At 42.8% G+C, this 22,388-nt stretch overlaps 1 protein-coding gene and 1 long non-coding RNA gene across 2 annotated transcripts in view; both read right to left on the bottom strand.

Annotated features, from left to right (window-relative positions):
* Nucleotides 1–22,388, bottom strand: part of PLAC8 (placenta associated 8) — a 74,995-nt gene that overhangs the window by 31,357 nt on the left and 21,250 nt on the right. Inside the window, exon 2 of the mRNA XM_086961982.1 lies at nt 18,550–18,678. Within this exon, the coding sequence (XP_086818108.1) occupies nt 18,550–18,652 (103 nt within the window). The 5' untranslated portion in view covers nt 18,653–18,678. The remainder of the gene's footprint in view (nt 1–18,549; nt 18,679–22,388) is intronic.
* LOC147728097 (uncharacterized) lies at nt 1,601–9,675 on the bottom strand. The gene is made up of 2 exons (XR_015309359.1): nt 7,385–9,675; nt 1,601–3,582 (listed from the first exon to the last, which is right to left on the bottom strand). It is a non-coding gene; the product is annotated as an uncharacterized LOC147728097 (long non-coding RNA).

Below are 22,388 nucleotides of genomic sequence, written 5' to 3'. Positions count from 1 at the left end.
CCTTAACTTTTCATGCAAAAGCACTCATTCATTTCTGAATAAGTGCAAAAGCGTTAAGGTAACCATGTTGTTCCTGCTTACATTTCACATGCTTTAATTATTCTTACATTCTTTATGAGTGTTTGCTTTTTCCAGACTGTTGTCACTTTTTTTTTTAGGCAGCATATTGCTCTTGTCTAGTGCGTAATTTGAAATGGGTCGCCTCTAGGTGTTTGTAGCGGGGCACAATTGGTTTGTAGTTGAAGGCAGTACGAGTTTCTCTCAGGGGTAGTATGGTGTTCAGTGGGGAGAGGATATGGCACTATGGTCAGAGCTGCCGAATTTGGAACTGGGGATCCAGGTTCAGCCTTCAAGACCAGTCCACCAGACCAATCTCCCTGAGGGAGCATATTTCCATGCTAGTCCTTGGAAGGAGCCGCAAGACCTTAGAAGCCCTGGTGTCTTAGCACCAGCAGGTGAACCCTAGCGGTGGCAAGTGTAGGTTAACCTTGAAGGCCTGTCTACCACAATCCCTATTGAAGCCCACCGCAAGTCTTTTGGGCAGGCCTATGAAGCAGCACACCCTAGAGCAACAGTGACTCTGGTCATTGAGGTCACAGGACCCTTGAGCAGGGAGGCTCTAGGGCGGTGCAAACGGTGAGATCGCATTGAGCCCTGACTTTGGGTCATGTTTGCTAGTATATTATGTTTCTAAAAGCACTTGCTGCCTCCTTCCTGGCCTCCAGGAATTTTCGGCAACAATAAAAATGTCATGAAACTCCGGTGATCAATGTTCTTCCTAGAGAGAGATGGAGGTTTGTCAAGTGGAAGTTTTGACTCATGGAAAGGTAGCGCAGAGGGTTAATGTGCTCGCTGCAAAGAACATGTACCATGCAGATCACTAAGTCCACATAATGTAAATAGGCCAGTGGATTACCGCTTTTGTCAGAGAGATCCTATTGGTACTTGTAGTTTATAAGTCAAAATCCTAACCTAGAACAATGAGGTATTAACTGACATCTAAGAGCTGCATGCCAACTGCAAGGTATAATTTACATCATTATGGTTTTTTCCCCAGTCTTTGATTAACATAATGTTGCGAAAAAGGTTCAATTGAACAGAAATCAATTCTGGTTATTAACCATGGTATTACGTTCTAAATTCAGAGCTTGTGTTTCTCCAGATCAATCACTATTAAACTATACTGCCTACTAGTATGATTGTCATGTGACTCCTAGTCCTTTGTCTTATGTAAAATTACCTATTGTGATTTACACACGTATTATTGATTATCTCTGTGTAATGTGTGATATAAAGTTCTCTGACACTCTAAACTAGTATCAGTGGTGCTGTTTATCAAATTAAATGCATCTGGGAGAGAGTGTCGTTATGGAGACTTGAGGGGCACTGTTAAAGGATGGTAGTGAGAGAATCCGTGGCAGAGCAAGTTATTGGGGGCACCAACATGGTCGCACAGGGCTCCACCAGTGCTAAATCTGGCCACATCTACTTCCTACAGTTCTAACACCAAATCAAAAGCGTTGATTTGACAACCCCTTGAATCTGTAGCATACCTTCAAGTCAATGTATGATTAGGCAGTGGTCTCGGTTGTTCTAAGTCTTTTTTTGTTTATGTACAATCTTTATTTGTTTGCAATGGTGTCTTGTAATTTTGCACTATATGTGTTGTGTTTTTGCACTTAACATAATTCTGGCGAGTAAAAAGCACACACACAAAAAAAGATTGTCCTACGTCTCTTAGCATGGGAGTGTGGGATTCTGGTGAGAGGACTTACGTTAAAACAAATTACGTAATGTCATCCTAAGGTAGCACAATAATGGCACAGAAAGATAAAGGAGCCTTTTGAAATGTGCAATTATATCCATGGTGTGAGAGGTTTTTTCTTGTGTCATTTTATATTTTGAATGATCCCGCCCCTCATTACCTCAACAGGATCTCCACCCTTTATGAGGCAGAACTGGAAATTGTATCATGCACTCATCTGGAAACAATCTGTTAACGAGGAGTAAATAATATACATCTTTGTGAGACCTACACCTAGCTTTTCCATCTAATGAGACAAATGTAATCCATTTAACAGTTTTAAAATATATGGACTTATTTCATTTGTATATTTATCTTTTTGTCCATGTTACTGATATCCACGTTAGGTCTCTTCAGGGATGCCAAATAAGATCAATAGTCCTACGATGTCACTTTCTATGATGTCACTTCTTGTAAGGTTACCAAGGGCGGCCCCTTCACTAGGGCGGAGGAGCGACGCCCCACTACTTTCTTGCAAAAGCAGAAACACAAAATGCTAAAACGACCATTTTATGTTTCTGCTTCTAGCACTGCGAGAAAGCAGAAGTGTTTCGTTGGGAGCGGGCGGGTCTGTTTTAGGGCAGGGGAGGATTGCCTTTCCAACTGCTAAGGGCGCTGACTGTTCGGCCAAACCAGTCTTGCACACTCAGGCCTTTCTCTATGTAGGCAGCCTACATGGGGAAAATGGCCTCCCCATAGGCGCCTGGCTGGTCGGCGTCCTGATCAATCACAACGCTGCCATTGCAGCATAATGATTGGCTTAGGGGAGGGGAGGAAGGCTGCCTGCTTCCTGTTCTCCCCCCCTTCCGAACTCCGGAGAAACCCTCCACCCGCGAGTCATGCCGGCTGCGACTGGAAGATACATGCAAATTAGAGGGGCCTCACATCTTCTTTCGCCCGGGGCCCCAGGAGTTCTAGGACCGGCCCTACCTCTGCGGTTCAACCTCGCTCAGCCCGCTGTGCTCTACCAACCCTCGGTGAAGAGGTTGAACTACTACGACTCCCTGATGCCTTGTGCAGTGCCGGGAAACAGCCAGGAAGGTTGTCCCGCCTGGGGCACGATGACTACAGCCTGGCTTGCTCACCCTGTGCAGCTTGAGCCCGACCTCCGGGCTGATTGCGGGGACCGGGCTAGCGGCAGGGGTGCTTGGATGCATTTTGGACGTATTTTCGAATCGAACTAACCAACCAGTCGATATCAAACAAAAATTATATAGTCTGCACCCGTAATGCATCCAACAATAGTCCTACAATGTTATCTCTTGTCGATTCTATGCAGACATATGGCTTTCTATACTTTGTTTGCATTATTGCCATGCACTCATATATCATGCTACACTATGTTTATATTCCTTTCGATCACTTCCTGCTAATACTCTTTGTGCTTACTTCCCGCCTATATTGCCTGATATCTACACTGTTAGCCTACACTTTGTGTTGACACTAGTGTATCTGTTTTGTATCTTATATGTAACTCATGTAACATTTTTGATTCTCTGAATTCCTCATGTAATGTACCTCATTCTATTGTAAAGCGCTCTGACACTTCTGGGTAAAGTACGCGCTATATAAACACGCATAAATAAAAATACCATGGTTTAGTGATATATATGCAACAGGGAGCTCCCAAATGCACCACCCTCTATGTACTACACGCAAGCTGAATATATTGGCTACACTTATTTTTTGTGCGACACGTGTATTTTTCACAAACTGTATAACTTCGGCCATGTAGCATTGAAGGCAGAACCCCCACTCTGAAAATTGTTCCAGCACCACTACATTATTATTATTATTATATTTAAGTTTATAAAGCGCGCAGCTACCCGGAGGTTTCCCGGCGCTAAACCAAATGAGAGAGGGCAGACTGAGCAAAAGAAGGCAATTACAGGTTAAATAACCACGTTTTCACCTCTCTGCAGAACTTAAGGTAGCAAGGTTCAGTGCGCAACAGTAGAGGAAGGGAGTTCCAAAGCGAGGGAGCGAGCCAGGAGAAGGAGCGGCCACCCATTCTAGCTCTTTTGATTCTAGGAACCAGAAACCTATGCTGATTAGATGAGCAAAGAGTACGGGGAGGACAGTAATGCTGAACCAAGGAATTAAGATAGGGTGGTGCCTGGCCAGTATTAATTCTATGCATGAAGCAGAGGGCCTTGAATTTTGTGCGGCTTTCAATGCGAAGCCAAAGCAGAGTGCGTAGGGAAGTGGAGGTAGAGGATGTATTGGGAAGTTTACAGAGCAGCCGAGCCGCCATGTTCTGGACAGTCTGTAATTTACGGGTCACCTCTTTGCAGGCCCCCAGCAGAAGAATATTCCCGTAGTCTAGTCTAAAGGTGATTAAGGCCTGGACTACGGTTTTCTGTGTATCCTGGGGGAGCATCCAAATGATCTTACTCAACCATTTGATGATGGTGATACAAATAGAGGAAGTTTTAACCACATGGTGCTTCATAGATAGCTGGTCGTCAAAAATGACGCCATGGTTACGTGCTGTTCTAGAGGGAACGGGGAGAGTGCCCATTTGCGAGGGCCAATGTTGGGGTCCCCACAGAGTAGTGTTATGGCAAACAGAAGAAGCTCTGTTTTCCCCCCGTTCAATTTCAATTTGTTATCGTGCATCCAGGCGGCGATGTTACTAAGTCCTGCACAAAGGGAGGAAGATGAAGAGTGAGATCCCATAGAAAGAGAATAGATGATCTGGGTATCATCGGCGTACGAATAAATAGTGAGCCCAGCTTCCTCCGCAATAGTAGCCAAAGGTCTGACATATAAATTAAAAAGCAAGGGGCTCAGGGTGGAGCCCTGCGGGACACCGTACGCCGATTTGTAGGTTTGAGAAACTGATGAAGGGGAAAAAACTTGGAAGGTACGGTCTGAAAGAAAACTAACAAGCCAGTTGAGGGCTGAGCCGGTAATGCCAGATGATTTAAGGGCATTAATAAGGATGGGGTGGGAAACCGTGTCAAATGCGGCACTCAAATCAAGCAAAATGAGTGCCACGGTTTCCCCCCTGTCCACTCGGCATCGAATGGTTTCAGAAACCCCCAACCCAACAGAGTAGATTCAGTTGAAAAGCCGGACCTAAAACCTGATTGGGATGGATGTAAAATGCTCCTAGATTCAACATGTGAGGTGAGTTGTGAGTTAATATGTTTTTCCAACATTTTTGAAAAAACTGGGAGGAGTGAGATAGGGCGGAAGTTAGATGGATTATTTGAGTCAGCGTTTGCCTTTTTTAACAAAGGCACTATCATTGCATGTTTCCATGCAGAAGGTACTATGGCTTCTCTAAGAGAGGTGTTAAGTAGGTCCAAAATGAGTTTAAGGGAAGAATTGTCCAACATTTTTAGAATTTGAGGAGGAAAAGGATCCAGTGGGGAACCTGATTTTATTTTATTGATGATATCATGAAGTAGGGTGATATTAAGAGGATCCCACGTGCTAATCAGCTCTGAGGATGAAAGACTAATCTCCTCCAGGACCTCAGATTCACGAGAAATCGTAGGGTTAGATACTTTAGAAGGGCAGGTCTGCTGTAAAGGTGTAGGGTGCCTATCCTCTAAAGTCACTGGATCGCAAAGAGTGACTGGAACCGATAGTTCGAGGGAGAGATGAGGAGAGGTAGATTTTTCAAAGTCAGTGTAAATGGTGTCAATTTTGGCAATAAAAAATTCAGCCAGAGAGTTGCATTGTGCGGCATCTAGACAAGGCGGTTTGGGCTGACATAATGTGCCCGACAGTTTTTGTACCACCTTAAAAAGTGCCTTAGGGCTATTTTGTGCCTCAAGAATAGTTAAATTGACATATTTCATCTTTGCAGTTTTGCACAGTAAATGATATTTAGTTAGGGCAGTCTTATAAGTTTGCTTGGAGCACAGGTCATACTTTACTCGCCATTTGCGCTCGAGGTTTTTACAGATGGTTTTTTCTTGTTTTAATGCAGCTGTAAACCAGGGCGCAGGCGGATAATGTGTGTTGTGCTTTTGCTTGCGCTGGGGTGTGCATGCATCGGCAGCAAGGGTGAGCCAGGTATGGATAGCATCCGCTGCTCCAATACTGGTGACTTGAGTGAGGGGTCTCGAGTTCTCAAGACAAGAATTAAGTTTCTTGAAATCCAGGTTATTCCAATTTCTGGATGTCCTTAATTCAGTAGAGGTAGAGGGGGTGTTGGGAAGACAACCAATAGTAACGGAGAAAGTCACCATAAAATGATCGGACCATGGAATAGGTAAGGGAGGTCTACAAGTAATGGTTTCTAAATTTGACAGAATGGGATCCAAAAGGTTCCCTGCCTTGTGAGTAGGACCAGAATTATGTACGGTGATATTTAGAGCAGCAAGGTCCTGTAAAAGGTTAACGCTGATAGAACAGGAGGGATCATTCAGGTGTAAGTTCAGATCACCAATAATTGAGAAATTAGTGGAGTTCTGAAGTAGATGTGCTACATGCTCAGGAAAGGTAGAAGCCCAGGAACTAGCTGGGCCGGGGGGGGGGGGGGGCGATAAATGAGCATCCCCGAGAGGGTAAAATGGGGAGATAACAAAAGTTTAAAAAGACCAGCTTCGCTGTTAGGTAGATCAAGGTCCTCCCATTTACAAGAATACACTCTATTATAAATTATAGTAATCCCTCCACCTTCTTTTAATGTTCTATTTTTTGCTACATACGTGTAGTTATCAGGGAGGGCAGATGCAATATCCGGTCCGGAATAGTCTTTTAGCCAAGTCTCAGTAAGAAATATGGCTGCTGGTTCCAAGGAAGTGAGGAGATCGAAAATCTCTCTCTTATGTTTGACTAATGACCTACAGTTTAAACTGATCAACGTGCGAGCCTGAGAAAAATCCATAGATTTAGGCTTAGGACAAGATGGCGGGAAATTGCATGTAGCTATATTGGTTAAAGAGGGAAAGGATGTGAGGGAGAAATGACAACCTGGGCAGGTTGTAGGAGCCTGATAGGTTCAGAGTAATGCCATGCAAACAGTGCGATGGCCTAAGACTAAGGAGGGCCTCTCTACAATAAGTAAGAGGAGATCCAGGGAATATAGTGACAAGGGATGTAGCCCCTGGTCCCGGCCCGTCGCGGACGGGCGTAGACCGGCTGGACTTTGGCGTGACTTCGGGGCGCCATCGTCGCGCCCGCTGCACGTGTCCGCTGCACGTAGTCCAACACATCCGTTTAAGAGGGGAGGTGGCGGTAGAAAACTAGACCGCTCCCCCCTTCCGCCGGAAGTGAGTAAGGGAAAGCAAGAACTCTCTCCACAACAACGAGCTAAGCTCAGGGTGGACCGGGGAGTAGGAAATGAAGGTGAGCGTGAAATTTTAAAACGCCTATAGCGCTGCGCCCAATCACGTGCCCCCTGCTCTCTCACAGCAGTGGAGTCAGTGTCAAGAACAATGATGCGCTAGAGAATTAATTATTAAAATAAGCCCGCAGTGCGAGCACCTTAATCGTGCCCCCTGCGAATGTCAGTTTAAGAGTTCAGCAAATAAAGCAGTGCGAGCACCAAACTCATGCTCCCTGGAGTAAAAGCAAAGCGCAAATGAAAGTTCACTGATAGCAGCGCAGCAGCACTCGTACCTCAGTTGATATGCAGGAGCTCTGGCGATGGGCTTTTGAGAAACACTTTTGGCTCCAGCACTTATTCTTTGACAAATTAAGGACCACAAGAGGCTTGCACAATCCGCAGATAAATGAGAAAGGACTTGAGTTTGGGGTAGCCTAGGTAGTCACTTATGGGATCAATTGAGGCGCCATTACTGAAACTGTCTACGTCATTGTTTTTATGAAGCAGGTTTTGCTCAGGGCACTTTGAGCTTTTTTATACTCTTGTGTGTACCTTTCCAGGCAGGTGTTTGCCTCGTTACAGATAAGCTATATTTGAAAAGCAAACTAATCTTGCCTCGTTTATTCATCTGTGGTCATGAAGGGAGAAACACACAAAGCCGCCTTTTGTTTGGGATAGGAACAAAGAGTGAAACCTGCTGCCCAGCCGACCGCACTGCCTCCTTCCTTGTAACCCTTCTCGAGATTAGATTATCTGTAGTCAGGATTCAAAAATCGAGCCCTGATCTGAGGTGCTAAAAGAAACCTTGAGATTATTTCCATTGATTTATAATCCACTTCAAAGGAATTGCTGAAAATTACAAAATTGAGATTTGCCGTCGAGAGGGGGTGCATTATTGGCAAATTCAAGCCAAGATTGACATGGCAGTCACGCAACGCAGCGTAGAAAGTCAAGTTACTGGACTGCGTTGTGTAAACCAGAGACAGCAGAATATCACCATATCTACTAAGATGGGGAGTGGTCCTGCTCTCTCCTTGCACGGCGCACTTTTGGCTACTATACACCAATGCACAATGACGTGAGCAGTAAGTGCCATGTGGGAAGCACAGGTTTGGTGCTGGAAGGGGCCCCTTCTAGTACAAAAACTGTGTTTGGGGCATTTCTCATGTTGTATGTGTGCAGAACAATGCAACACACATGCAAAGTGTCAAAAACGAGGAGACGTGAAAAGGTCTCCTCGTTGGGCCGGCCTTCAGGATCTTTTTTGCAAATCCCGGTCTGCAATTCATTGTAAATAGAGTTCTGCGTCGAAGCCCGTGGATGGTAGCACGGGAGTGCCCATGCAATACCCATGGAACACTCCTGTGCTGCAAAGTAACGCGTAATGCAAACCCGAAGTAAAACATTTATAAATCTGTGCCGCATTGCATTTGTAAAGAGCGCCTGGGACTGAAACAGAGCATTTTGGAGGGTACTGGCAGGTTCATGAACAGTTCTTGGGGTGAAACGAGGCTTAGTTATCTATTCTTTTGTCAGGGATATGAGGAAAGAGTGAAACCTGCAGCCCAGCTAGCCGCGGTGCGTCCTTCCCTTTAACGACTCTCAGGCATTTAGGATTTACTCATGGTCTGGGCTACTGGAAGAAAGCTTGAGTTTATTGGTTTTTCTACTAGACTACATGATTATGATGAAGGGAGACACTTTAAGGATTGAGATACTCCAAGCAGCCTTAGTTGTTATGAGGAAAAGCCTGTGGTTATTAACTAATCACCAACCTAAGAAAGTATGAGCACATCTCCCTGGCCTGGAAAGAACTGCTCCTCCTCCCTGCCACAATCCCCTTTAATGTTTGTTGCCTGATCTTCAAAGCACTGCACCTGAGAAAACCTGGATTTCCTCCGGTCCTCCAATGGCACACCCGCTACTAGAAGCACATCCCATGACAGGCTGGAAACCCAAAAGACGATCAAATAATGCACACACGAACAGACTCTGCATATAGTTCAAGACTCGCGGGTGACCTCCCTTCCTACCTCAGAAGTACTTTTAATATTTGGACATTTGGTATCGCGCACAACTCACTCCTGGAGGAGTATCTCTGTGTTGCGCTGCTCAAAGGAGGATAAAACATTCTAAAACAGCCAGGTCTTCAAACCCTCCATAAAGGAGGTGAAGTCTGAGCAAGAGCGAAGACCAAGAGGGAGTTTGTTCCAGTGGTAAGGGGCTCCGTAAGAGAAAGCTCTGATCCCATATCTTAAAGGTACAGATGCGTTGGATCACAGAAGTGCCTTATCAGAAGTTCTTAGACATCTAGGAGGTGGACGAGACGTATGGATCCATATGTGTCACACAACATAGTTTGAAAATGGGGTGCTTTAATTGCAACCGGAATTTGCTACTCTTGCTACATAATTCATTTTCTTGAGATTTTTCAGATTTTAGGGAAAAAAAGTGTTTTTGGTTCAACTGGATCGAAAGTTATCCCAGTGCTACAAGAGGGCTGCAAAGCCTAACCAGAGTTTATATGAAGGTTATCTTCAGCTGTTGGCGGTTGAGATAAAAAATAAATAAAGGTGTATTGCCCGGATAGAGTAAACATCCCATATGATGGACTAGGGAATAGATTTTGTCTGTTACAATAAACCGAAACCTCAACTACTGAAATGTAATCTAAATGCTCTATACTGTTCAGCAGTCCTGTTTTTTTTTTAATTAAAGTGTTGCTGCATATTGCCACATAATTTGCTTTTTCTTTCCACATCATTTAGTCAACCAAGTACATCATTTGGTTCTCCGCTGCTGCTTAATTCCAAGATCCTGCCAATTAGTAACCAGAGTGCTTGGGATCAGATTATATTTTAACTTATTTTTTCTTCTCTGTTACCGTTTTCAGCTCAAGCATCGTTTTTCACAAACAACTTACTTATCTATGGAAGGCTATGAGGTCTCGGGAATTAAGAAAGATAACCTAAACGTATGCAATCTTTGCACTTGTGCAATGTTTGCTGAATATATGATTTTATGGTTTTGGAGGGGTCTGCCCTGGAGTCTAAGGATAATGATTGTCTTCCACACGACGTCCTCCTGGCTCACATGTTCAACCTTTTAAATCTACTCACATTTTGGAGCAACAATTTAATGATGACAGTCTTCAAGGAGACAATTGGCCATCTAACAGATGCTGCCTGTTGCTTGCGTCAAGGCATGTAGCCTCTATTCCCAACCTATGATTGAAATGAATAAACAATCATTGTACTAGGGTTGCTGATCATTCAGCTAGGGCAGGGGTCTCCAAACCGGTCCTGGAGGCCGGATCCATGCCAGATTTCTTGGATATCCCCATTGAGATACATTTAGTTATTTTAAAAATCCGGCATGGATCCGGCACTCCAGGACTGGTTTGAAGACCCCTGAGCTAGGGCCTAACCACAGTGGATAAAACTACCAAAGCCATCTCGTTGTGCTTTCCTATTTTGAGAGGCGAAACTCAGAGCCCCGACTTGGGAGTATTGGAAGCCTCCTAAAGGGGTATGGTAGGTTGTTCCAGGAATGTGTTTTTGTATCCCTCCCCACAACCCACATACAGAGGATCCCGGGCTGCTTAATGTTCCACTTTCCCACCTCCACACAGCACCCAACGTCTCCTCTTTGTCCTTACAGCAGTGGTTCTGGGACCACCTACTGATTTTCACTCACCCAGTGGCGGCTGGCAGGGATTTGGGGTGGCGGGGTAGGTGAAAGAAGTATATTACACTTACCTCTTCATGGCCACCATCTCTCCTCCATTGTCTCTCCTCAACTTCTCTTCCCGACAAGTCATGGAAGCAAGAAGCACAAAGGCTCCCTTAAGCCAATCACGACTCTGCTGTTACCAGCGTGACAGCAGTGTCATCAAAGGTCTGAGTGCCATGGTTCGGTGCTCAGACAAGGACTGGGAGCCTGAGCATGTTCTCCACCAGGGCTGTGCTATACAACCAGGTAGACAACATGCTAAGTTATAATGACTGTTTGGCCGGCCCAAGACGGCCGGCCAAACAGTCATGCGCACTTAAGGAAGTGCTCACCACTCGTCCCCCTGCTAGCTGTGACGGCAGCCAAGCCCCACCCACCCCAAAACTGGCTTCAAAACAGACAAATAAAATGATAACTTTTAAACATATCTTGTTTTTTGCACTACAGAAAAGTAGTAGGGCGATGCGGAAAAGCTGCCACTGCACCCACCTTGTTTCGCTAACTTACCTTTAGTTCCAGTTACTCCTCCCTGCTCTCCTCTCTTTTTGATATTCCAAGAGCCTTATTGACGGCAAAGGAGGTGCTATTTTTTTTTCCTTTTAGTGATTTAATTCTGTGTGCAACATTTTAAAATAGGTTGCAGAGCAGAACATAATGATATCTCCGTTACAATATCCAGCAACACAGCACTAAGCAGTGCCCACTGACAAGTTAAGTCGCCACAATATCGATAGCTTCATCCCTTTAGAAACATGGACATAGAAAAAAGACTAAAAGTAGAGTAGAGCCCAGAGGTAGTGACGCTCAATGAGGCAAGCAGGGTTAAAGAGTCAGGAATTTCAGCTGGGAGAAGTCGCTGGGTCCAACTATGGTCCCTTCAGGTCAACTTGCTGGCTTGTCATGAAGTATATATAGTGTGAACAATTAAAATGCTTCTTCACCCAAGGGCTTACATACTGCAGTCCACGTGCAGAGAGAGGCATAACATGAATGTGGATTAGCTTAAAGAGATGTGAGCCGAAATACTCTCAAGTGAGTCCCTCTGTAAAAGTCATGCCACACCATGAGCCATGTAGAGCTCCAACTGTGTGTTCCGGAAGGGTTTTATATTACATGCATGTGGGCACGATCTTCAGAAATGGTAGTTGTACCGTATCCCCTACCCATTTTAGCTGTGGTCCTTTTCAAGTACCCCCTTAAAATTCACATCTAGGGACACCATTAAGTAATTCCTTTCAGAGGTTGTCCCAAAAGTCGAATCTGGGCCACGCACATTAATTCCCATAGAATTATTTTTAGATCAGCCTGAAAGTGACGATTGGACTGATTAATATGGTTTTGTATATGAAGTTAGTTGAAGGCGGTCAACGTGAACGCAGTCCTTTAGTTGCTGTAAAACGTTATTTATGGGACATTGGACTGTGTACACAGGGACAATACGAGGGCAACCAGAGCTGTTGTTCCTGAGACCTTAACGACGGAACCCTACAAAATAAGATTTGTTTTACTTGCTTACCTACTCTTTCTGCTCTTTGATATGTGGAAGCAGATCTAAATGTTAAAAAATTGAGGCCCCTATTTATCAGCAGTTTGCGTCACATTTGCACTATATAACGTGGTGCATGTGCGACAGGAACCCTAAAATGTGATTTGCAAAGCCACTTTGCGTGACCCTGAGTGACTTAATAAATCAGGAGTTATGCAAAGCAGCGCAAATTGCTGCAGTGCATTACTCTGCCCTGGTAAGGCGTTCCAGGTGCGTTGCGTGGGTGTTCCCACGCAACTTCCGTAACATAACATTTTGACGCATTCCCAGATTTACCATTGCTGGTAGACCTGGGAATGCGCCAAAAGGCTGCACCTTCCCAGGAGAGTGGTAACAAGAAAAAGTATCTTTATTTCTTTAGGCAATTGTTTTTGTGCAGGAAGGTTCTCCTTGAACCCGACACCATGGTGCAAGGGTCCCTGTGTGGGTGCTAGGCTGCCATAAGGGCACCAGGGCAGGGGAAAAGGCAGGAATGCACCGTATTGTGTTAAATATGGCACATTCCTGCCGTTTCCCTATAACGCAACAAGCTGACTTGCTGTACTGCGTTACCTTTTAATAAACAGGTCCCTAAGTACAAGCCCCTAAAGTTTTTTCTTAGGAGCCCCTTGCCAATGTTGCCAAATACCAAGGTTGCCTAGTCCTGATTCCACCTTAAGCCTCCTTCGTCAACCACTCTACTCTTCCCGTCTCCTTATCTTACTCATGGAGGTTCCTTTCCATCTCAGCTTTCTCCATTTGTCACTGGTTTCCTATCCTTCTCTTGCGCCTTCTTGCTCGTTGTTGTGCCTTTGCTCTTGGTCAAAGTCTGATAATGACCAATAAGCTCCTGGTTCCCACAAATTGAGTGCCAATTTTGGTTTGTACATCCTCACTCGCCCTTTACTTGAACTTTGTCACATTCCCATACCACAGGTTTTTATTAACAAAGTTTCGATTTAATTTGATACATTTTTATTTGGGTTCTTTTAAGAGCTGGCAGAAGCCTGAGCAGGCCCCACCGTGCTGTTGTGATAACTTTTCGGTGCAGGATACCCTGCACTTTGTCATGTTTTGTAGTTTGTACCACAAGCAGAGAAAGAAATATTTGCTTCCTATCTTGAAAAAAGCTGGTTTCGTTCAAGTAAGACCAGCCTTGCTCTTTTTACAACTTCTACCTAACACACATATTACTTTTTGCATGGCAAACTTTTTGGTAGCTGCAATGAGGGCGAAATCTGTCGGTCAAATCTTACCTTAAATTCATTAGTTTTTTAGGATGTCTTTTGTGCAGGATTTGTATAAAATTATTCCATCCATGTTTAAAATCTTTTTTTGTTTAACTGGACCTTCTTTTTGAAAAATGTAGATAGATGTATAGTATGTATTGTATTGTAATGTAATTGTTTCCATTATTATCTGTTCTTTGTATGACTTGTAAAAAGTCGAATAAAGATATTCTGACTGACTGAGTGCCAGTGTGCATCATCATCAGCCATCTGTACAAATGAAGCATTTTGTGGAAGTAAGCAGTATATTCCTCTTCCCAAACTCTCATCATTGCACATACTTTAGCCCTGCACTGTGTTGTGCAGCATGAACGTTGCCAAATTACTTCTCCTAGATGTTCAGACAGTTGCATTGTCGTCTCACCTAGCAATTTCAAAGTTGTGGCCGTCAATCCTAGTAGAACATGGATGATCCATTTAGAAGGTGGTTTTGTTAATCCAGCTGAACTAACTACATTTCTGTATGTCTGTAGACTGACGTTGGTCTATTTAGTGAGGCCTGTTGGACTGGGTCAGGCTGTTCCAAGCACTTCAAGCATAATGTGTGTTTGTAAAAAGCACATTCACCCACACTTTGGGCCTCTTGGCGCTGAATTAACAGATGTTTATTGTTACTCAACAGTACCCATTTTATTGAACTTGGAAGGATGAAGTGTAAATCGAAAAAGGATTTGAACCTGTGAGCATGAGGACAAAGATTTCTGAAGTGGTTGCAATAGTCCACCGAGCCATCAAGGGGGAAGCCAAAAAGTGTCCATAGGGGTTTTTGCATCCAGATCAAGGCCTAATGATAGCAACCTCCTGAGCTATTTATTTCCACAGCCATGGCATTTCAAATAGAAAAAAAGAAAGTCAGTCCATAGTCCAGTAACATGTTATGGTGGTTGTCATAGACCAGAAATGTAAGGTTGGGGAGTCTTTTCCACTGTCGCTGTCTTGTGGCCCATGGGGACATTGTTGTTTTTCACTAACTTAGCTTGAGCACATTGCAGCTTACCTGCTGCTTTAGTGAACATTACTTTACGTCTTTATTTTTGCAATATTTCAATGACTGCTTTCACATGAGGACTCATCGCTGTGTTCACACTCTGCATGTTCCTGGGATTTTGACTGAACATTATGTGCAAGGTCGAACAACAATGCCCCTTGTTATTTTGTTCTGGCCAGACCTCATCCCTTAGACAAAACATACTGATGAAGCGGTTTGGAAAAAGTACTTTCGTTTTTAGTGGGATACACAAATTAGGTGAGACGCACTTTAAGAGGGACCTTTCCAGGGAGAAGAGCGAAACAGCACCTGTGATGTAGATCTACCAGCTATAGGCTGAGGTATGGGATCTGCTGACAAAGCCCAGAGATCTTCAAAAATATATAATACTACTTCTTAGCAAGGGGAGTGAGGATAGGCTCCACTGTCTGTTTAAGATGACATCTCCCTTCATGATGTACGGACTAGCTGCTATGCTGATTATATTTGTATTATGCATGTCCTGCTTGTTGTGGCATGTATACTACACATTAGGACACAATATTTAAAATAAATATTTTCAACTATTTCGTGACCTTGTCACATCTTATTGTGGACGACTACAAGAGTGTGAGCGAAAGGGTGTCTCTTGTTACCGCGACTCCTGAGAAATCTGGGAGTGTTGTGTTCTGGCATGTCTAATCATTTGCTTCTCTGAGGGGAAGTAGGAGACCAAGTGAGACACTCCAGCTAGTTGGTCCTGGGCTTGTGGGCACAAAGGTGGTAGGAAGAATCAGTCCCTAAATACCAAGGTCCCATAATCCTGCTCACAGTTCTGTGCTTGTGCAGAATCCCTGCAACATCGCTATCGTGCTGGAGGAGGATTGGTGGAGATGGACAGGTGTTTTTGCAAGCATGCATATGAACTTTTCAATTGTTAATGGCTAAAGTAAGCAGTGGAGTCCTGGAAACGCACACGTTAGGTCGCACTGGTAGGATTCCAGATTTGTGCAGTGTTCTTTGTAAGATGGGCTTGAAGGAGAGTAAGGAACGCACAGTAATGTCCTCAGGATGGGGGAGAGGGGGGGTCATTTCAGTGTAGGGGACCAAGTAGGTAGAATAAGCGAAAGTTTGATTTGGTGCAGGAAGTGTTGGTTACGGTTATTATGTGAAATTTGGCGATCCATTGAGATCTAGTTGCGTCATGTAAATTGGCTTGCAGAAAGGTAAAGGGGTGAAGCCATGAATTGCTTTAAAGATATATGAATGGGAGCCTGTGTCCTATGTCCTTGTGGCAAAAGACATACCTTTTGTCTTGTGTGGCACCGTTACATGTACAACACAACCATTTTTGATAAAATGGGAGAAATTTAAAGTTAAGAAAAACATTCTGCAAAAATATTTATAATAAGGAATATTTTTCTGCACTTGATGGAACATTTTTCTGCACTTTAAATTTCTCCCATTTAAAAAAATGTCTGTATTTTTCAGTATAAATACGGCAGCATGTCCACCAGCCACTGGGAGCAAGATGCCTACTGTTTGTTAATGCAACACTTTGAAATGGGAGGAAATTCAACTGAAGACTTACACTTTATTTTTATATGCATTACATAAAACTCATCATTTTAATTTTCTCCCATGGCAAAGTATCTTCACAAACAGCAGGCATATATTATCCCAGTGGCTTGAAGCCAAGGTGCCATATTTATAACAGGAGCATACAGTCATTTGTTTAGATGTGAAGAATTTAAAGTGAAGAAACACAATTCATAAAACATTAGGACTTAATTGCCTTAATTTAAAGTAGAAAACAATAAAAACAAGACAATCTTCCATAGAAACATTATTCTTCAGTTTAAAAGAAAATGACTATTTATCAGTTATAAAGATGGCACGGTGTCTACCAGCTACCGAGAGCAGGATGCTTGCTGTTTGTAAATGTGACACTTTGAAAAGGGAGAAAATTAAAATGAAGAGTTAACTTAATCATTAAGTGAACTCTGCATAGTTTCTCTCATGTAGAGCATTTAGAAATATAATTTTTGTTCTCATGCTCCAATATTGAGTTGAGAACAACTTGTATTCAAGAAATAAATAACTGTGTTTCAGTACTGAACCTCTGTGACCCACATGGGTCTTAAATCGAAGTGGAGCACTGCTTGTTATCAGGCTCTGCTATCTGTAGCCTGATAATAATGTAAAATAAACATATAACTTCCTTAACTTTAAAAGAAAAACACAACACTTATTGCAGTTCTTAGCTAACCCCTTCGATGCTCATGACGGAACGGTTCCGTCATGAGCGTCGGTTGGCCTGTGCTCATGACGGAACCGTTCCGTCATGAGTCCATAAGCCCAATAGAACGTTCAGCACAGCGCACAAATTTGCGCCGCGCTGATGAGGTTAATAAAAACGAAACCAAGGCTGGGAGCTACTCTGAAAGTTTTTGCTAGATACAGGTATCTCGTGATCGACTGGTTGGAGACATCTGTGTTAGAGCTTTCGGTTAGGGCTTCTTTCACCTTTCTCTATGGTTTTATTTGTTTCCATGATTATGTGTCTTTTAGTGCCAAGAAGACTAGTAGACAGTTGTTCACTTTATAAATACAAAAAACATTTTTTTTTTACATTCTGAGGCCGATTCACAAAAACACTTATCAGAATGAGAAGTTAGCTACTCCTACATGCCTTTGCTGATCCCCCCAAAACAGAACTTCCCATTGAGCAAGGTAGGCACAGTCCTTTCTTTATGTATTATTGCAAATGAATTGTATAGTGCTCGTGAAATGACAAAATTATTATGCACTGGGGACACTATCGAACACGCACCAAGATAATGGTTAAAACATATTGAATGCTGCAATGCATGGCTCAAAATATTTACAGAATAGAATCCCTCTAAACGACCCAGGTACATTTGGGACCCACTAAAAACATTCATATTGTATGTGTTGTTGCTGAAACTGCCTTTTTCACAAATGTCTTAGGTCTGCTCGCCGGTGAATTTACTTCCACATAGATGCAGCAAGATATATCTGTGCTGTAATGTGCAAAATGTGAATATGTGTGATTATTCCTATTATAATAAAAATTAACATAAGTAAATTATCCTTAACTATTCCTAAATTGTATGTTTTGGGGCCAATCCACAAAGATGTGTACCAGTACATAAAACAGTACTACAGGAGTACTCCTTTACCTTCTCCAACATCATTTTGTGAATAGAAACCCTTGAGCCACTAGTCACAGAAGAAATAAAGACAGAATGTTATGCCCACCAGGACTCTGTGTGCAGCTCACTGAAAAGCAGTACTGACAAATCATACCTTAATAATTAGTGTTGCAATGGATTGATTTAAAATATGAAACATTGTGTAAATGTATTTGTGTAATCCACACTTGGTGTACAGATGTTGTAGATCTTCTCCAGCAACCCAGGTAATGAACAGCAGTCTGTAGTGGCGCTATAAAAATACCAATACATACAAACATACATACTGCTTCTTTTTTCAGCATCAGGAAACAGTGTAGACTAACAACAAATCCAAGACATACACGTTGCACATCATAGCTTATTCCATAATGGTTCTCCCTGAACAAGAATGTATGGGGCTTATTTACAAGCCCCTTGCGCAGCCGGTGCAACACTTTTAATATGGGAAAAAGTAACGTGTCAGGAGCTTGTAAATCAGCCCCTATATGTCGGAGCAGGAGAAGCATTTTTTCCTTTCTTTTGGCGATTACAGTGCAAACTTAGGTTAAGAGCATTAGAACGCTATACAGTGGACCTAAACGTAATCCATTTTTTAGGGCACGGGTAAGTGATTTGCCCAGAGTCAAGGGATGTTGAGCAGAGGCTCGCCCCCAGTTCTCCAGTTCCTAAGTCGGCAGCTCTAGCGCCTCAGCCGCATTAGCTCAATGCCGTTTATGTTGCTACTTACAGACTCCGCAGTCATCACAACAGTCGCACATGTCGCTCTGCCATTGGCTTTGCGAGAGTTGAACAGTAGTCACAAACTGTGGTTGCATGGTGACCGCTGCCATGATGAAAGGCCTTTAGAGCGTGCAGGCTGGAAATAAATAAAAAAAAAATACAAACATGAGATGAAATAATGATCGTGGTTTTTCTAGTAGATACAGCTTGCAATTTGTTTGCTTCTACAAAGCGATAACCTAAACAGAACATTAAAATGAATTGAAATGTATTCTACATTCCATGGAAAGATACTCATGACTTTGGGGATGTGAATTACGGTCCATTTTTTTCTAAATAAGTTGTTTTCATGACCCCAGAATATATTGCAGTTCAAAAAGATTTTTTTCAGATTCCATATTTCTTTTAGGGTTAATGCTCCGGTTACTTCCTTTTAGGCCCTTTGTCTCCCTACTGTGTTCTCTCTCAACTTGTCCTTAGCGCCGGGAAACCTCCGGGTAGCTGCGCGCTCTATAAATGTAAATATATAAATATATATATATATATACTTACAGGTAATCTTCATTATCCATATTCCGTAGTCCTCGTCACAGTCATTTACTTGTGAGGTGATCCCACCTCGTCCACAGGACCAAAACCAGGATGGAGGAGTGTCCATGGCATAATCCCACCCATTAAGGGTAGGATACGCCATGGCCAAGCCCACCCTTCTTCCTGAACTACCAAGCATTCTGAAGCCAGCAGCTCCAGGGAGGGAGGGCCGTAATGACTGTGCTGAGCAGTATGCACTCAGGATAATGAAGATACTGCTAGGTAACCAGAGAATCATTCCTACATCCTAACGTCCTCGTCATTTACTTGTGAGGAATACTTAACGAACTCCCCGAAGAATAACTCCACTCATCAGCAAATGCCCCATAACTCAAGGTTTTTTTGTGCTGGAATTCTTTATTACATTTTTTGCATAAAATTTAATTATGAAAACAATGATTTCAGTCGCATATTACAATAAATAGGTAAGTAAATTAATAAGAAGCAGTTGTAACTTAAGTCTCTTAATGGTTACAGAGAACATATAAGTATATAAATAAGTAACTAGTTAATGAGCCCAGAAGGGAAAAGATAAGTGAAAGGGAGAGTAAAACAAGAAAATCTGAGAACTGGTAAATATATCAATAACAGCAAAATCAATACTCGGCCAAGGTTTGAAAAAACAAAAAGCAGTAACTTATAATTAAGGCTCCCTGTTTTCTGTTTTTACGGATTTTTACAGATAAATACAGACAAAAAACAATGTGCTTTCTATCTGCATTTATTTTTTAAAGTGGATAAATACGAAAAATGTGCTGCTCTTAAGTGACTCTCCTTGCTGTCTTTCATGAATTAGAGCAGAACTTCTGAGCAGATGGACAGCATGTGAAATAAAAAAACAGGATGACATTTCTTTAAATAACGGCATCTGTCAGTATACAATTGTGGTATAATGCTAGTATTTACCAGTGGATGTATTGTTCTGTATTATTTGGCAGCTTGAAAAGCTAAACACGGCAGGTGTCAAAGCATGAGTGCGCGTCTATCAGTTAAATAAATATGGTAAAGTACAGTTTTATACCTTCATTTATACTCAAAACACAAATTAAATATAGATAAATACAGATAAAGTGGCCAAATATAAATATTGATGAATACAGACGGAAACTTTAAAAAAATAAATACCATGAAACCTAGAGCCCTACTTATAATTAGATAATATATATTTAATGGGAAAATATTTCTAATAATTCATATTAGAACACTGGAATATGAAAAACACTATAAGCAAAATGTGAATGAAAATGTGTATGGCAACTGATAATTCTGTTCATTTTTTTAAATTAAGTAAAGCATCAAAGAATCTTACTTTGATAATACAGTTAACAAAACTTTGTAACCAAAATTATTTTCTCCCAAACCTACTCACTGAATTTTGTAGTTCGCCAGGAAGGTATAAGGATTGGCCCAGATTTCGGCTCGACATATTTCCGATACGGAAGCACGTTCAAAGTAAACCCAAGATGCAGCCACTCCTCTTGTTGACCTGCCCTTGACAATTATTGTCGGAGGAACATTTGAGGACTCGAAAGCCAATGCAATAGTGTAATAGCATCTACTTATTGGCATGCTCGAAGCTTTACGACCTGGCCAAAGGTAACAAAAAGCTTATCAGTTCTCCTGAAACTCCGAGTACAATCCAAGTATGTCAAAACTGCCCTCTTGACTTCTAGAGAATGCAGAAGAGATTATGGGGAAAGGAGGATGGGGAAAGAAAGATTTCCTGTTCCCTCTGGCTCAAAGAGGGCACCTTCGTTAGGAAACCACCTGGGTCAGTTCCCAAAATGATGTCATCCTACCCAACCTTCAATCCTGGAGGTTTACTAACAAGGAACCAGATTCGCCAATTCTCCTTGCTGATGATATTGCCACCAGGAAAACTATTTTCAGTGTGAGTAATTTAAGCTCTACCATAGGTAAAGGCTCAAAAGGGAAACCCTGGAAGGCTTTCAGGACCAATAGTTAATCTGACGTAGGAAAGAATGGACGAATCATGAGTGTAGACATAAAGAAACATTTTAGAAGCTTAGCAGCTAGGTCTCCATCTAAAGAAACCCCCCTACCTGGAACTTTCAAGATTTTGATAGCCGCCCACCGTGCTTTCAACTTAGTTACTTATAAACCTTTGTTATAACCATCAAAGAGGAGTTGAAGTATAGTGCCAATAGTACAATCAATTAGAGAGGTCTTTTCTAGTCACCAGCTTCGGAAATTGTTCTCACTCTGTAAACATTAGAACCAAGTGGAAGGACGTCTAAACCCCACACTAGAAGCCCGGTAGTACTATTTAATCTATAAAAAGCATTCGATTCACTGGAATGGCTGTTCCTCATGGAGGTACTGTCCAAAGTTGTGCTGCAAAGGAATTTATCCAATTAGTCCCATTGTTATATTCTCAGCCTGTGGCTAGGGTGCAGGTCAATGGTCTTACATCAGACCCTTTCCCTACACATTGTGGCACCAGGCAGAGACACACCATTTAGCCCTTACTATTAGTCCTAGCAATGGACAGCCCAGTAAGGGTTTTGTTGGAGCGACATCTCCACCGAACGCTCACATTCCCCACTTCCTGGCTTCTGTTATCTATGTATGCCGATGGCATTATACTCTTTGTCAAAAACCCGCCAGAGAACATATCCCCCATAGTCCATGATATAGTTATTTTTGGAATATACTCTGGATCTATAAACTAATCCAAATATGAGCTATTCCCCCCTTAAGGAGTCCACCACTCCCGTGGACTGGAAACCCCCAACTCGGGGAATAATGGACTCAGTTAAACACCTGGGGTGGAGTGCCATAGAGATAGGGAATTGATTATCCATCTCAACTGTGTTCCACCCTTGGAGTGGCTGCGGACGCAGATACATTTCTGGATCAGACTACCCTTGTTCCTTACTGAAAGTATTGCAGTCCTGAAATTGGTGGTGCTCCCCTGCCTTCTATACCTCTTGGTGAACATACTGATCCTACTCACGCAACAATTTTTCCAGACACTTAGCAGTGCATTGCTCAATCTGGTGGGGGGCAGTAAACCGCCTCAATCAATCAATCAATCAATCATTTGTAAAGCGCACTACATACCCGTGAGGGTCTCAAGGCGCTGGAAGGGGGGGAGCTATTGATCGAACAGCCATGTCTTGAGTATCCTCCTGAAGGTCAGCAGGTCTTAAGTCTGTTGTAGGCTCAGTGGGAGGGTGTTCCATGTCTTGGCAACGAAGTGGGAGAAAATCTCCCACCGGTGGTTGTCCTTCG

The sequence above is a fragment of the Lissotriton vulgaris genome, chromosome 3_1, assembly GCF_964263255.1.
Source record: "Lissotriton vulgaris chromosome 3_1, aLisVul1.2, whole genome shotgun sequence".
Classification (NCBI taxonomy): Eukaryota; Metazoa; Chordata; class Amphibia; order Caudata; family Salamandridae; genus Lissotriton; species Lissotriton vulgaris.
Note: the sequence above shows the minus strand (reverse complement) of the source record. Positions and strands in the feature narration are given on the sequence as shown.